General features: G+C 43.5%; 1 protein-coding gene across 2 annotated transcripts in view; it reads right to left on the bottom strand.

The window, feature by feature from the left end:
* GFRA1 (GDNF family receptor alpha 1) overlaps positions 1-17,242 on the bottom strand; it is a gene marked incomplete at both ends in the record, with an annotated part of 199,150 nt that overhangs the window by 21,313 nt on the left and 160,595 nt on the right. For both annotated transcript variants that reach the window (XM_082854380.1, XM_082854379.1), the window contains 2 exons: positions 4,897-5,078; positions 14,705-14,839. In XM_082854380.1, the coding sequence (XP_082710506.1) occupies positions 4,897-5,078; positions 14,705-14,839 (317 nt within the window). The remainder of the gene's footprint in view (positions 1-4,896; positions 5,079-14,704; positions 14,840-17,242) is intronic.

Raw genomic sequence — 17,242 nt, 5'->3', positions numbered from 1 at the left:
AATGGATCCCAAGCTGGTTTAACTCAGTTCTATTCTGAGTAATGACACATATGGCTGGGACAAACGCCACTCTAAGATATTTCTAGGACCCCCTGGCAAGTGGTAATTTATCTGAAGATAGCCAGGCAAAGGAAGGACAGATGGGAAGAATAAGTCTCCTGGGAGCCCTACGTGGAAGCAAGAGTCCTAAATCAACGCCAGGGACCACGTTCTCATAGGCTGAGTCCCCTCTCATCACTCACCCACTCACCCCCAATCCTCTGGCTTCCAGTGATTCTTTCAACCATTCTTAATATAGGTCATTCTAAAGAGATAATCAAGCTACAACAAGTTTTAGTGGCAAATTTTCAGTCTTTCCCCTGTACCCTGTCTGCTGGGATTTCAGCATGAAGCATCCCAGCCTACAAGCTTTCTGTTTTTCCCATCATTCGAAGCACCCCCTTCAGGAAGCACGGGGACATATGGGTCTCTCAAACCCAGCTTCTCCCTTCCTCTTTTACTATTATTCACCGCCCCCAGATTTATTGAGGTATAATTGACAAATAAAAATTGTGTTTACTTCAGGCATACAACTTGATGTTTTGATATATGTATACATTGTGACAGGTTTACGGCAATCAAGCTAATTAACATATTCATCACCGCACATAGTTACCATTTTGGGGGTGTGGTAAGAACAGCTAAGATGTACTCTCTTGGCGAATTTCAAGTATATAATATGGTACTGCTAACTACAGTCACCGTGCTCTATGTATCCAGATCTTGTTCAACTTGCATGTCTGAAAGTTTGTACCCTATAACCAACATCTCCCCATTTCCCCACCCCCAGCCCCTGGTAACCACCATTCTAGTCTCTGCTTTAAAAAGTTCAACTTTTTGAGAATCCACATATAAATAACATCACGAACCTGGAGGACATTATACAAAGTGAAATAAGCCAGACACAGAAAGACAAATACTGCATGACCTCCTTTACTATTTTTTTTTTTTTTTGGTATGCGGGCCTCTCACTGTTGTGGCCTCTCCCGTTATGGAGCACAGCCTCCGGACGCGCAGGCTCAGCGGCCCTGGCTCACAGGCCCAGCCGCTCCACGGCATGTGGGATCTTCCCGGACCGGGGCACGGACCCGTGTCCCCTGCATCGGCAGGCAGACTCTCAACCACTGCGCCACCAGGGAAGCCCTCCTTTACTATTTTTTTACTTCTTACTCTCTGCCAATTCCTAATTCAAAGAAAGAGCCCAGGTTGTCCAAGGTCATGGAACAAGGCAAAAAGTACACTGGGCTCAGAGTCGGAAATCCTAGACCCACTACAGAATTACTGTGTGATCTCAGTTATGTTCCTAGCCTGTCCCTGCCTCATTTGCCTCATCTGTAAAAGAGAAGGATGTTTATCATACCTGACTGGTGGGCTGTTGTGAGGACTAGAGGGCACAACGCATGCGAAATGTTTTGCAAAATGAGACACACTATATACCTGTTAGTGCAACTCACACCAATGTTCCCTAGTGTAACACCCCAAGCAAGGCACAACGCCACCATCCATCTCTTGCAAAGGGCCAAATGGCCAACTGATTTGGGATTAAGCATCGCATGTGACATTCTGGAGCATTCACTCTGACCCAAGCACTGAAACATTACCCCCATTTAATCCTCTTAATCTAGCAGCCAGGCAGTTGTAACACTGTAGCTGAGGAAGCAGAGGCTTGGAGAGGTCATGATGCTGGTAAGGGCAAGAGCCTGGGTCTGCACACAGGCTTGGCTGTAAAACCCAAGCCCTCACCCCCTGCCTCATGGGTGCAAAAATGGGCTCAGACAGGTAGTCGTCGCAGGAGGTAAGGTGAGGTTTTGTGGAACCCTTAAGAGCTCCCTAGAAGTAAAATGCTGTTTAGCTCCAAGATGTGTGGATTGTGTGTGTGTCATCGGGGAGAGAGGTGTGGCCGCCCCTCCTTCCTTGGTGTTCCCACATCTCCATTTCCCCCTCTGCTGAGAAGTTAAATGGCAGCCCTGAGAGAAACATCATGCTTTAATTTTTACTTTAATTTTACTTTGCCCCTCTGTTTATGAGGCAGAGTTCCTATCACTAATACAGCAGAAGGAAAGGCTGTTTCTTGGGAAAAGAGCTCATGTCTCCCCTGACATTGCCAGGGTGACCTTGCAGTGGCACAGAGTCCCCCTGACAGGGAGGGGTGGTCGGGCAGATCTTGTTGGAGGTAAACACCATGTGGCCAAGCCAAGCACTGTACCCCGAGAAGCAGAAGCCAGGTGATTTGGTGGGGCCGGAGGCAGGGAGATGGGGAGAACACCTCCGCATGGCTGTCAGACTCCTCTCTCATGGGCGAAACTAATTTCACGGAGTTTCCAGTGATGAGTATTCTTCTGAGTTGCCATCTATTAACTGAGTCTGACCTTCCAAAAATGCTGACGAGCTGCATCTTGCCCACTATTTGTACGTTCACTGAGGACAGAATTTGTTTTGAATGCCCAGCTCCATGAAGTTTCCAGAACACAAAAGGAGCTCAATAAACAGGGTGAACACTGCCTCTGCCATCATGCTCTGTGCACTTAGACACGAGCAGAGAAGAAACCGGTTTTGCTGCAGCCAAAGCTTGCCTCTTCTTGTGGTCAGGAACCACCTCTGGCCACTGTCATCACCTCATCCTAACAGGGTCCTACCCTCCTCTGGCCACCTGTCTTTACAGATGCTGGAAGCTGAGCAGACCCGACAAGAACAGAAGGCTGACCTAAGAGGAAGCAGGACGCTGAGGCCTGGCCAAAGATAAAAAAGAAACTGTGCTCTGTGGTGCTGTGTCTGCGTCTAGACCCACCTCTAACCAGCTGGGGGACTTAGTGCAAGTCATTCCCCTCCCTGAACCGCAGGGCTGTACTGCAGAATGGGGCAGTTAGACGCCATAATATTCCCCAAGCTTCCTCCTAGTTCTGGCATTTCCTGCACAGTGCACTGGAGATGGGAAGGGCTCAGGAAACACTTTAGAAGTATGAAGAACATCTGGTTGACCTTAGCTTGTGTCCTCCCTACCCGCCTTCTCCTCAGGCTTGTGTGTGGGTGTAGATGATGGTGTGTGTTGGTAGGGACCCAGGAGGACGAAGACAGAGACTAAAGCTCAGCTGAACGGCAGGTAGGATATCTAAGAAAAAGAGGGGAGTGTTGGGGGTGAGAAGATAGCAAGCAAGTCACAAGTGGAAAAACTGCCCGAATACGTTCTAGGACACAGACTGGGTTGTGAGTCAAGAAGGTATTTGGCAGAGAAGTTTCCGGTGAGTGTTCCGGCGAGGCTGATCCTCGGCAGGGCCTGGGCTGGGGGTGGTGGGGAGATGGGAGGATGGATTCCTGTGACAAGTGTGAACACACACAGTGCCTGGCACAGGTCCCCTCCCCTGGCATGGCAGCAGGCGGAAGTCACCACGTGGTCACTGCTGCCTCTCAAATCGAGGAAGAACCGTGGAGAGAACACAAGCCTCTAGATTCCAGGGCTGGTTCTGTGACTCGCTAGTTCTGCAGGCTTAAGCCAAAGCGTCCCCTTGCTGAGCCCCATGTCCTCCAAGGCTCCAGTAACAACACAATCAAGGCATCTCTCTAGCAGCTGTCAGGAGGGTAACATCCGAAGAGGTGAAGTGTGTGAAAATACTTGGTGAGTATATGAATATGTTCCAAAATAGCTGAATACTCATTATGATGAAAAAAATCAACAAAAAGGCAGAATCAACACTCTGCTTTGACTAAAGTTAGGAAATGACTATTTGTAAGTCATTGTGGTTCTTTCCCTTGGAGATCTGAATCAACTCCAAAGAATTCTTTGGGCCGTTCTCACTGGACTCTATCCACACGAGGGGTTTTCAGTGCAGTGCCTCACAGCTCCTCAAACCATGAAAGAGCATCTCCTTCTGCTTCCTGAAGAATGAACCCGAGTAGGATGCTACAGTTGCCTTAACACTTTGATAGTAACACTGTCTCTGGCTTATCTTTAGATAGAGTTAAATATTCCACATTCAGTCTAAATGGCAATGTTGTTGACAAAGCCAAGAGCCCCCAAGACAACCCACTGAATGGGAGAAAATGTTTGCAAATGATATGACTGATAAGGGATTAATGTCCAACATATATAAACAGCTCATACAACTCAACATCAAAGAAACCAACAGTCCGATTAAAAAATGGGCAGAAGAGGGAGATTGGTTCAAGATGGCAGAGTAGAAGAACGTGCTCTCACTCCCTCTTGAGAGAACACCAGAATCACAACTAACTGCTGAACAATCATCGACACGAAGACACTGGAATTCACCAAAAAAGATACCCAACATCCAAAGACAAAGGAGAAGCCACAATGAGACGGTAGGAGGGGCACAATCACAATAAAATCAAGTCCCATAACTGCTGGGTGGGTGACTCACAAACTGGAGAACACTTATACCACAGAAGTCCACCCACTGGAGTGAAGGTTCTCAGCCCCACGTCAGGCTTCCAAACCTGGGGGTCCAGCAACAGGAGGAGGAATTCCTAGAGAATCGGACTTTGAAGGCTAGCGGGATTTGATTGCAGGACTTTGACAGGACTGGGGGAAACAGAGACTCCACTCTTGGAGGGCACACACAAAGTAGTGTGCGCATCAGGACGCAGGGGAAGGAGCAGTGACCCCATAGGAGACTGAACCTACCAAAGCCCCAGCCCTCGTCAGTGGTAGAGTCAGTTCCAGAGCCCATTCTTCTCTAGAGAACATCACGGTCTCCATCTCTCATGGTTAAAATGCACTTTTGAGACTCAAACCTGAGCAGCATTCTATCATTCTCCCTCCATCTCTAAATGCATTTCAGAAAATGCATCTGTGTTCCCCTCAGAAGTAAAGCACCGACAGGGAGTTCAAGCCCCTGCTCTTACCTGTAAATTTGCACAAGGTGGTAAAACATGAGTGGGGATTTCGTTCTCAGAGCCTGCTGGCCCCAGGGGCTTGTTCTTGACCCGGAAGGCTGTGGTGGTGGTGGCAGTGGTGGTCTGAACTGGGAGGGCTGGCTGCCACACGGTCACATCTGAGCCATTGCCAAAGGCTTGAATTGCATTTTCTGCAGTAAAACAGGAGGAAATCCAATTTTAAAATCAAGCAGCAAATGTAACAGACAGTCTACATGAAGGCAGAGAGGCACACTAGAAATTCTGATGAGAGCACTGGACTTCTGTGAACCAACCCCATCTATCCATCCACCCTCCACACGCTGAAAGCCAGCCGTGGGTCAGGTGCTCAAAAATTAATTCATTCATTAAACCCTGAGCTGGACACTTAGCTATGCTCTAAGTGCAACAAATATGTATTGTGTCCCTATTCACGTATCAGGTGTGGAGCAAGATCCTTGCCCTGAAACACCCATCAGTTGAGCCTTTTGAAAGCCAGGCTCAGACCTGTTATTTGGGATCACAGTCACTGTTCCATCTTCCAAGAAAATGCTTGTGTCAAAATTCTATACTAAAGCAAACTATTTAGTGTTTTTGTTTGTTTTTTGTATTTTCTTTTTAAAATTTAATTTATTCTTTTATGTAGCAGGCTCTTATTATTCATCCATTTTATACACATCAGTATATACATGTCACTCCCAATCTCCCAATTCATCAAACCACCACCCCCACCCCCGCCGCTTTCACCCCCTGGCGTCCATACGTTTTTTCTCTACTTCTGTGTCTCAATTTCTGCTCTGCAAACTGGTTCATCTGTACCATTTTCTTGGTTCCACATATATGTGTTAATATCTTTGTTTTTTTCTTTCTGACTTACTTCATTCTGTATGACAGTCTATAGATGCATCCACGTCTTTACAGATGACTCAATTTCGTTCCTTTTTATGGCTGAGTAATATTCCATTGTATATATGTACCACATCTTCTTTATCCATTCGTCTGTCGGTGGGCATTAGGTTGCTTCCATGACCTGGCTATTGTAAATAGCGCTGCAATGAACATTGGGCTGCATGTGTCTTTTTGAATTATGGTTTTCTCTGGGTATATGCCCAGTCGTGGGATTGCTGGGTCATATGGTAGTTCTATTTTTAGTTTTTTAAGGAACCTCCATACTGTTCTCCATCGTTGCTGTATCAATTTACATTCCCACCAACAGTGCAAGAGGGTTCCCTTTTCTCCACACCCTCTCCAGCATTTGTTTGTAGATTTTCTGATGATACCCATTCTAACTTGTGTGAGGTGATACCTCATTGTAGTTTTGATTTGCATTTTTCTAACAATTAGTGATGTTGAGCATCCTTTCATGTGTTTGTTGGCAGTCTGTATATCTTCTTTGGAGAAATGTCTATTTAGGACTTCTGCCCATTTTTGGATTTGGTTGTTTGTTTTTTTAATATTGAGCTACATGAGCTGTTTATATATTTTGGAGACTAATCCTTTGTCCGTTGATTCCTTTGCAAATATTTTCTCCCATTCTGAGGGTTTTCCTTTCGTCTTCTTTATGTTTTCCTTTGCTGTGCAAAAGCTTTTAAGTTTCATTAGGTCCCATTTGTTTATTTTTGTTTTTATTTCCATTACTCTAGGAGGTGGATCAAAAAAGATCTTGCTGTGATTTATGACAAAGAGTGTTCTTCCTATGTTTTCCTCTAAGAGTTTTATAGTGCCCGGTCTTACATTTAGGTCTCTAATCCATTTTGAGTTTATTTTTGTATATGGTGCTGGGGAGTGTTCTAATTTCATTCTTTTACATGTAGCTGTCCAGTTTTCCCAGCACCACTTATTGAAGAGACTGTCTTTTCTCCACTGTATATCCTTGCCTCCTTGTCATACATTAGTTGACCATAGGTGCGTGGGTTTATCTCTGGGCTTTGTATCCTGCTCTATTGATCTATATTTCTGTTTTTGGGCCAGTATCATATTGCCTTGATTACTGTAGCTCTGTAGTATAGTCTGAAGTCAGGGAGTCTGATTCCTCCACCTCCGTTTTTTCCCTCAAAACTGCTTTGGCTATTCGGGGTCTTTTTTGTCTCCATACAAATTTTAAGATTTTTTGTTCTAGTTCTGTAAAAAATGCCATTGGTAATTTGATAGGGATTGCATTGAATCTGTAGATTGCTTTGGGTAGTATAGCCATTTTCACAATATTAATTCTTCCAATCCAAGAACATAGTATATCCCTCCATCTGTTGGTATCATCTTTAATTTCTTTAATCAGTGTCTTATAGTTTTCTGCATAGAGGTCTTTTATCTCCCTAGGTAGGTTTATTCCTAGGTATTTTATTCTTTTTATTGCAATGGTAAATGGGAGTGTTTCCTTAATTTCTCTTTCAGATTTTTCATCATTAGTGTATAGGAATGCAAGAGATTTCTATGCATTAATTTTGTATCCTGCAACTTCACCAAATTCTTTGATTAGCTCTAGTAGTTTTCTGGTGGCATCTTTAGGATTCTCTACGTATAGTATCATGTCATCTGGAAGCAGTGACAGTTTTACTTCTTCTTTTCCTAGCTGGATTCCTTTTATTTCTTTTTCTTCTCTGATTGCCGTGGCTAGGACTTCCAAAACTATGTTGAATAATAGTGGTGAGAGTGAACATCCTTGTCTTGTTCCTGATCTTCGAGGAAATGCTTTCAGTTTTTCACCATTGAGAATGATGTTTGCTGTGGGTTTGTCATATATGGCCTTTATTATGTTGAGGTAGCTTCCCTCTATGCCCACTTTCTGGAGAGTTTTTATCATAAATGGGTGTTGAATTTTGTCAAAAGCTTTCTCTGCATCTTTTGAGATAATCATATGGCTTTTCTCCTTCAGTTTATTAATATGGTGTATCACATTGATTGATTTGCATATATTGAAGCATCCTTGCATTCCTGGAATAAGCCCCACTTGATCATGGTGTATAATCCTTTTAATGTGCTGTTAGATTCTGTTTGCTAGTATTTTGTTGAGGATTTTTGCATCTATGTTCATCAGTGATATTGGCCTGTAGTTTTCTTTCTTTGTGACATCCTTGTCTGGTTTTGGTATCAAGGTGATGGTGGCCTCGTAGAATGAGTTTGGGAGTGTTCCTCCCTCTGCTATATTTTGGAAGAGTTTGAGAAGGATAGGTGTTAGCTTTTCTCTAAATAATTGATAGAATTCGCCTGTGAAGCCAGCTGGTCCTGGACTTTTGTTTGTTGGAAACTTTTAAATCACAGTTTCAATTTCATTACTTGTGATTGGTCTGTTCATATTTTCTATTTCTTCCTGGTTCAGTCTTGGAAGTTTATACCTTTCTAAGAATTTGTCCATTTCTTCCAGGTTGTCCATTTTATTGGCATAGAGTTGCTTCTGCGGTGTCTGTTGTAACTTCTCCTTTTTCATTTCTAATTGTATTGATTTGAGTCCTCTTCCTCTTTTTCTTGATGAGTTTGGCTAATGGTTTATCACTTTTGTTTATCTTCTCAAAGAAACAGCTTTTAGTTTTATTGATCTTTTCTATTGTTTTCTTTGTTTCTATTTCATTTATTTCTGCTCTGATCTTGATGATTTCTTTCCTTCTGCTAACTTTGGGTTTTGTTTATTCATTTTTCTCTAGTTCCTTTAGGTGTAACATTAGATTGTTTATTTGAGATTTTTCTTGTTTCTTGAAGTAGGCTTGAATAGCTATAAGCTTTCCTCTTTGAACTGATTTTGCTGCATCCCATAGGTTTTGGATCATCGTGTTTTCATTATCATTTGTCTCTAGGTATTTTTTGATTTCCTCTTTGATTTCTTCAGTGATCTCTTGGTTATTTAGTAACGTATTGTTTAGCCTCCATGTGTTTTTTACATTTTTTTCCCCAGTAATTGATTTCTAATCTCGTAGCATTGTGGTCAGAAAAGGTGCTTGATATGATTTCAATTTTCTTAAATTTACCGATGCTTGATTTGTGACCCAAGATGTGATCTATCCTGGAGAATGTGCTGTGTGCACTGGAGAAGAAAGTATAATCTGTTGTTTCTGGATGGAGTCTCCTATAAATATCAATTAAATCTATCTGGTCTATTGTGTTATTTAAAGCTTGTGTTTCCTTATTTATTTTCATCTTGGATGATCTGTCCATTGGTGTAAGTGAGGTATTAAAGTCCCCCACTATTATTGTGCTACTGTCGATTTCCTCTTTTAGAGCTGTTAGCAGTTGCCTTATGTATTGAGGTGCTCCTATGTTGGGTGCATATATATTTATAATTGTTATGTCTTCTTCTTGGATTGATCCCTTGATCATTACGCAGTGTCCTTCCTTGTCTGTTGTAATAGTCTTTATTTTAAAGACTATTTTATCTGATATGAGTATTGCTACTCCAGCTTTCTTTTGATTTCCATTTGCATGGAATATCTTTTTCCATCCCCTCACTTTCAGTCTGTATGTGTCCCTAGGTCTGAAGTGGGTCTCTTGTAGACAGCATATATGTGGGTCTTGTTTTTGTATCCATTCAGCAAGCCTGTGTCTTGTGGTTGCGGCATTTAATCCATTCACGGTTAAGGTAATTATCGATATGTATGTTCCTATTACCATCTTCTTAATTGTTTTGGGTTTGTTTTTGAAGGTCCTTTTCTTCTCTTGTGTTTCCCACTTAGAGAAGTTCCTTTAGCATTTGTTGTAGAGCTGGTTTGGTGGTGCTGAATTCTCTTAGGTTTTGCTTGTCTGTAAAGCTTTTGATTTCTCCATCAAATCTGAGTGATATCCTTGCTGGGTAATTTGGTTGTAGGTTCTTCCCTTTCATCGCTTTAAGTATATCATGCCACTCCCTTCTAGCTTGCAGAGTTTCTACTGAGAATCAGCCGTTAGCCTTATGGGAGTTCCCTTGTATGTTATTTGTCGTTTTTCCCTTGCTGCTTTCAATAATTTTTCTTTGTCTTTAATTTTTGCCAATTTGATTACTATGTGTCTTGGCGTGTTTCTTCTTGGGTTTATCCTGTATGGGACTGTCTGTGCTTCCTGGACTTGGGTGGCTATTTCCTTTCCCATGTTAGGGAAGTTTTTGACTATAATATCTTCAAATATTTTCTTGGGTACTTTCTCTCTCTCTTCTCCTACTGGGACCCCTATAATGCGAATGTTGTTGCGTTTAAGATTGTCCCAGAGGTCTCTTAGGCTGTCTTCATTTCTTTTCATTCTTTTTTCTTTATTCTGTTTGGTGGCAGTGAATTCCACCTTCTGTCTTCCAGGTCACTTATCCGTTCTTCTGCCTCAGTTATTCTGCTATTGATTCCTTCTAGTGTGTTTTTCATTTCAGTTATTGTATTGTTCATCTCTGTTTGTTTGTTCTTTAATTCTTCTAGATCTTTGTTAAACATTTCTTGCATCTTCTCGATCTTTGCTTCCATTTTTTTTTCCGAGGTCCTGGGTCATCTTCACTATCATTGTTCTGAATTCTCTTTCTGGAATATTGCCTATCTCACTTCATTTAGTTGTTTTTCTGGGGTTGTATCTTGTTCCTTCATCTGGTACCTAGCCCTCTGCCTTTTCATCTCGTCTGTCTTTCTGTGAATGTGGTTTTTGTTCCACAGGCTGCAGGGTTGTAGTTCTTCTTGCTTCTGCTTTTTGCCCTCTGGTGGATGAGGCTATCTGGGAGGCTTGTGCAAGTTTCCTGATGGGAGGGACTGGTGGTGGGTAGAGCTGGCTGTTGCTCTGGTGGGCAGAGCTCAGTAAAACTTTAATCCACTTGTCTACTGATGGGTGGGGCTGGGTTCCCTCCCTGTTGGTTGTTTGGCCTGAGGCGACCCAGCACTGGAGCCTACCGGGTCTTTGGTGGGGCTAATGGAGGACTCTGGGAGGGCTCACGCCAAGGAGTACTTCCCAGAACTTTTGCTGCCAGTGTCCTTGTCCTCATGGTGAGGCACAGCCACCCCCCACCTCTGCAGGAGACCCTCCAACACTAGCAGGTAGGTCTGCTTCAGTCTCCTATGGGATCACTGTTCCTTCCCCTGGGTCCCAATGCACACACTACTTTGTGTGTGCCCTCCAAGAGTGGAGTCTCTGTTTCCCCCAGTCCTGTCAAAGTTCTGCAATCAAAGCCCACTAGCCTTCAAAGTCTGATTCTCTAGGAATTCCTCGTCCCGTTTCCAGACCCCCAGGGTTGGAAGCCTGACATGGGGCTGAGAACCTTCACTCCAGTGGGTGGACTTCCGTGGTATAAGTGTTCTCCAGTTTGTGAGTCACCCACCCAGCAGTTATGGGATTTGATTTTATTGTGATTGTGCCCCTCCTACCGTCTCATTGTGGCTTCTCCTTTGTCTTTGGATGTGGGGTATCTTTTCTGGTGAATTCCAGTGTCTTCGTGTCGATGATTGTTCAGCAGTTAGTTGTGATTCCGGTGTTCTCGAAAGAGGGAGTCTATTTAGTGTTTATTTTAAGTACCACATCCCTAATTATGATACTGGGGTAACTCAGTGGCATTCATAGAAATTTCGCAGCCAGTAAAATCAAACAGCAAAAAAGTGTGATTCGCTACCACAGAGCACCTACTATGAGCCCAGCACTGCTCAAGGTACAAACGCAACCAGTTTCTTTAAAAGAAAAATCTATCCCAAACCTCATCAATAATATATAGTGAAAATTTAAGTAAGATTATTTTTTCCCTTTTTGCTCCCAGTTGTCCAAACAAAATCTGCATAAGTAGGAAGGAGCAGCCCTGTTAAATAAAAAGTTTAAAATGTAAAACTTTAAAATCCTATTACAATTTCATGGGATTGGATTGTTTTTATGTCACAAGTAAATTGGATGTGTGTTGGTCTCCTCCCTAAGATGAATAAAAAACAGTTTTTAATCAGGTCCTTGGGGATTTGGCGTGGATTTAGGAATTTTTTATTTCATATTCATTGTATAAGATATCAAACTCTTCCATTTGGGACCTGAATGTGTAAATTTTTAATATATGACTCTTAGCTGGCATTTTTCGATATACAAGACAGAATAATTTAAGCCTAGTCTTCCTCTTAGAAGGGACATTTTGTTCTAAAATTGTTGTCCTTTAAGTTCAGCAAATTGGAAGCTTGTTTTCTAAAACGACATTTTTTAGGCTGTAAGAAACCGCTTCAAATTACTATCAATGCTTCTAATGCTCCCATCCATGTGACATGGCTTAACGGGTGGGAGGAAGATAAAGAAAGAGGTACTTGGGGGACCAGTTTCCTTAAATGACCCAGGATAACAACAAGAAAACAGCAAAACCTTCCTTTTTCTTGTTAAGGCATGTAGATTCAGGAAACCCATGTCACTTGTTGAAACTGTCTGTGATTTCTAGCGTGTTTGCCTTGCCATTTGGGAAGACTGTCTGTCCACTTGCTCATTCATTCATTCAAGTGTCAATGGAACATCTATTGAGTGCCAGTCACCGCTCTGTGCTGGGTATCGGCAGGGGACAACAATGACAGCAACAAGAGACAAAAGTCCCTGTCCTCGTGGAGGTCACATTCTGGTTGGGGAGGCAAATAAGTAAAGTATATAATACATTAGGTGGTGAGAAATGCTTGGAGGAAGATGACACAGAGGTGGGGTTCAGGGAGCACCAGGATGGGAACGGGGAACTGGAGTTTCGATGGCGAAGGTGGCACCTGAAAAAGGACTTGAGTGACAGTAACTGATGTCTCATCTCTGCCCCCAGACCATTCCGCTCTCTTCCCTTCACCTCGGCCATGTACTTTGGCTTGAAAATAACTGTCTCCTCCCCAATTACCAGAAGTACACAACAGGCTGGAATCATGCTCGCGATAAGAGAATTGGAGGGTTTTGGTTAATTTGCAGGGAGCAGAATTGGGTTATTGCGTTTGGGTTGGAATCTACATATTCCAATTCCTTCTACTCTAGGGCCTGTTGCAAGAGACTGAATTTACAGCCCTGTGTCTTTGATAGGCTGTGCTCCATCTAATCAAAGTATAAATGGAATGACTACGAAAAATTCTGGCTGGCTTTGGTCACCGGTGAAGACCAAACGCATTTATTTTTATTGAAAAGTCATTAACAATAAGATACCATTATCCCCTTCACCAAAATATTATCAAGCAGGGACAACTTTAATTTCTCTATGAGGCAGTGGTTTTCCAGCCCAAGTGAGTATAATCTTTTTTCTCACACTGACCTCTGTTGTCATTGCTTTATCTTCATTAAAACTTGGATTCTGCCAGACCAGTGTGCAGGATGTGAAAAAGAGGATGTGTGTGTGTGTGTGTGTGTGTGTGTGCGCGTGCACGTGCTTATATATATTTCTTTTTTTTTAGTCAAGACCAAATAAAAGGCTTAAGGTGTAGTTCCACGGTGTGCCCAATGTCTTGGCAAATGTCTCCATACTTTCGACTAGTTTTATGGGTTTCAATTTCACTTAAGTGTCCAAAAGCTTGTTTTAGTTTTAAGATGATCAAAGCATTGGGTTATAGCCAAGCACCTACTGAGCAAATCACTAAGATTTGTCTTTTCAACAGAAGAAACAATTGAGGAGGTTTTAGAAGTAACACTTAAAAGCTTTCCCATGCGTGCAGTAAATAGTTTGCTAATTGTTTAGAAATCACTCAGGGCACCATGGAGAAATTGTCACCTGAGGGCGCAGTGCTCAGAGGGGTAGGTGAACCTTGGTCCGCACTTCCCACTGGGAAGTCATACCTGGTCCCCGACGTGCAGGCACGAGTTCTTGTCCATCAGGCCCTTCAATATCAGGCCTGACACAGAAGCCCTCAGGTCACAGTGGGCTGCAGAGGAAGGAACTCGGGCTTTGGATCCTATCTCTGGCATGGCTGGTTTAGGTGAATACCAGCCATTTATTCAACTGTGAAATGGAGGTAACACCCGCATCTCCTAGGTGCAGGTTACAGTCAGTGCAACAATGTATATGGTACAATTCTCACAGGCTGAATTTGCACATAGAGCAGGCACCTGATAAGTTAATGGTGGCTGCACCGCAAAATGCGAATAAGGCATTCAAGCATCTCAGCTGGATCATCGCCTAGAACGTGCACATCTCGGTGGACAGAAGGGAGACCTGGCACAGTGCTTACAGAGTTCATCTGATGAGGCCCATCACTCACACCCGTACATTTCTCTCTATCTCTCTCCCTTTGGGAAACATGTTTCCAAGTTGCCTAAAGGATCTTGCAATAATAACCAGTACTGTTCCCAAACAGAGCCCACCGCCCGCCCCCCGTCCCCGGCTCAGCTCATCTCCAGAGATAACCAACCTCCTGAAGCTCCTGGCTGCATCACCAGCTGATCTCACTCAAGAACCGTTGCTTCTCCTCGGAGCCAGCCCTGAACATCCAGGCGGCTGTTGATGTTAACATTCTAAGTTTTCTCAGAGAGCCCTTGGAGGCCCACCCCCATCTAACTTGTCTGAGCGTCTCACATTGTATATTCTGACCAGGTTTTAAGAACTGCTGGAACTGACTTGGGGTTGGTTGCCAAGATCAAAATCTCAACTGTGGGTAGAAATGTTCTTTCCCACACAATGTACCCTTGGTTATTTGCATCTCTCACTCTCCTGGGCCTCTGGACTCGCCGTCTTAGCAGCACCTAGTTCATCACTTGCTCCGGCCCCGCTGCATTACGTAGTGAGGCCAAAAGGAGCTGGATTCACTGGCAGCGATCAGGAAAAAGAGGGACACAGAGAGAGACAGAGAGAGAGAGAGAGAGAGAGAAGGCAGACACAAGAAACACAAAGGGCCAGCTTGAACTTAGAGGGGAAAACACGTTTGTGTGTTTGTTGCCTGTTGTTTTTGAAACTCACTAAGACATGTGTTGTCCTTGAAGAAATTCAGAAATTTCAAGCACTCCTCCAGGTCGTTTCCACTGTTGTTGCAGTCACACCAGGGGGCCACGCTGAGGCTACTGGAGTCTATGTAGTTGGGGGTCATGACTGTACCTAGAAGAGTAAAAAACAAGGCGTTTTATTCTTGTGTGATGGTATAAACGTTCCTAGAGCCTAAAAAGAAACAAATGTTTCTCTGACAGTGGATGCACCCGTGGAGAATTACAAACGTTGTGTTTGCTGAGTGGAAAATTAGGTTAAACAGTGCATTTTCTTGGCAATTTATCTTGAGCACATAAAATAATTTACACATTTACTTAAAAAATTCTAACGGAACTCCTTGAGCTGCGCTTAGGGTGTTTTTCGCCGCACAAATGGTGCGGATGCCATGGAGTAGCGGAGAAGTAACTTAGAACGCGTGAGCTGCCAAGTCCCTTGCATTTTCTTGAAAATGTCATTAATCTTCATAAATAGATAGAGCTGGTTTGACACATCTTAAAAAACCCTTTTAGGACTTTGCCTCTACCTCCCTCGGAAGCAACAGGTTCCTTCAGAGTAACCCAGAGAAGCTTAGAAGCTACCCTTATGGGTTACCCCACATGCTGGATGTATACAAGGAGGCCTCTGCTCACTAGACTCTCAACTGATTCAGTGTTCCATGTTGTGATGGAATTGGAAATAAACAATGAAATTCTCTAAGCCAATGGCTCCTCGAGTATTGTGTTAGGAGTCCTCAAAAGTCCTCAAAGAAATGCTGGGTGATCACTCTTGCCTACATCTTCCTGTGTATTCATTGTTCTTCTGATGAGTTCTGTACTGGCACAAATAAACAATGTGTGTATACTTAGCACGACCCAAATGTCTTCTCCTGGGTGGCTCACACCAGGCAAGGCCAACTCATGCCAAGAAGCCTTCTGTTTTTATACAGTTTGTGGAATTAAGAAGTAATAGGCAGTCCAGTGAGCCACAGGATATATTTGGTTCAGAAACAGAAAAAAAATTCTTTTTAAGCTCTTCTGGGTCAAGGGCCTATCTTCTTTGCCCTACATTCCTTACTGACTTGAACTAAATAATGTACCATTATACCTTGGGATGAAAACGTCAACCCACAGCAGAGAGAAGCTTCTAACTTTGGGTGAGAAAGGAACGGGCACCCCAAACGCTGAGTGAAGAGGCTAGAGTATGTCTACTAAGCATCTGCTGTATGCCTGGCACCAGAATGGATCCCTGCCATTTGGAAGAAATAGGAACAAGCTTTGTCCTGAGAGAAGTTAGAACCCAATGACCAGAGTGGAGGGAAAGAGTTGGACCCAAGAGAGAAATAAATTTTGGTGCACAGAATGCATTGTCTCAATCAGTTATTCCCTTAAATGATGAGGATTTCATCATCCTCAGGCCAGAAACACCTGGCAGCCCTGAGGCTTGGCGCCGTATGGAGTATTTCATGAGCATGTGCACCTAGAAGGTACGGACTGAGGTGTAAAGAGTGATTATATCCTGGAGTGGGGCTGTACGTCTTTAACATTGTCTCCTTTGCGTTCTCTGTATTTAAAAAAAAGAAAACTCTTTACAATGAGCACTCCTTACTTAATTCAGTTATTTCTTAAACCTGTAATTCCATAGTTGATAAATAATCCTACTAGGGACTACTTTATTTAAGAAAAGGGGAGAGTGAATGTGAATTTGGAGAGCTGACTTAAGGGAGATAAGCTCATGGGACCTATCCATGAGAATGGTCAATAGCTGGTGAATGGTATTACCCAAGAGAGCACAGGTATCCTTGCAAAAAAAAAGTTGGGATGAGTGTGCAGGCACCTGCAATATCCCTGCATTAAGTAGTCAGTGATTTTCCCAGTGGCTCTTGCTGAAGACACTCTGGTGACAAAGAATTTGGTCTGTGCTGTCACTCTTGGTGGGACTTTCTTTCTGCCTGGTGACTTGTGTGGTCCTAGCAGGCGCTCATACCCTGGCTGAGCCCTCAGGCTCTGACAACCGTGATTTCCCTCATCCTTCCCCAGCCTTCATTACCTGTTGCTTCTCAAACGACAATCGTGAGCGAGCCCTGCCACCAAGGCTTCTGCAGCCCTGGCACCCAGAGCCCTTCCTTTCCTCCTGCTGCCCCTGTTTATCCTTGGGTACAGATCTGCCTCTTTCTGTCCCTCTTCCGACTCGCACTGGTGCCTCATTTATTTGCACTGTTCCCCTGAATGCCAAGAACCCGGTTCCTCTAACGCCTTAGGTCTTGAAAGACAGAAAACACTATTTAGGCTATGTCTGTTCTCAGGGGAAAAAATTAGGCGAAACACCCCCTACCCACCAGGAGCTGAATTACCCAGAATATTAATGGCGAGCAGGACCCCCAGTATTCAGGGATTTTCTTTCCAAAGGGCCATTTCTGGAAAACAGCCTTTCTGACTTCCCCAGACTGAATGACTTCCAAGTTCCCTCTCTCCAAAGTTCCCCAATTCAATTAACTTGGTTTGACTTGCTCTCCTCTTCCATAACCATGCTTTCCCC

Source organism: Leucopleurus acutus (assembly GCF_964270905.1).
Source record: "Leucopleurus acutus genome assembly, chromosome: 14".
NCBI lineage: Eukaryota > Metazoa > Chordata > Mammalia > Artiodactyla > Delphinidae > Leucopleurus > Leucopleurus acutus.
Note: the sequence above shows the minus strand (reverse complement) of the source record. Positions and strands in the feature narration are given on the sequence as shown.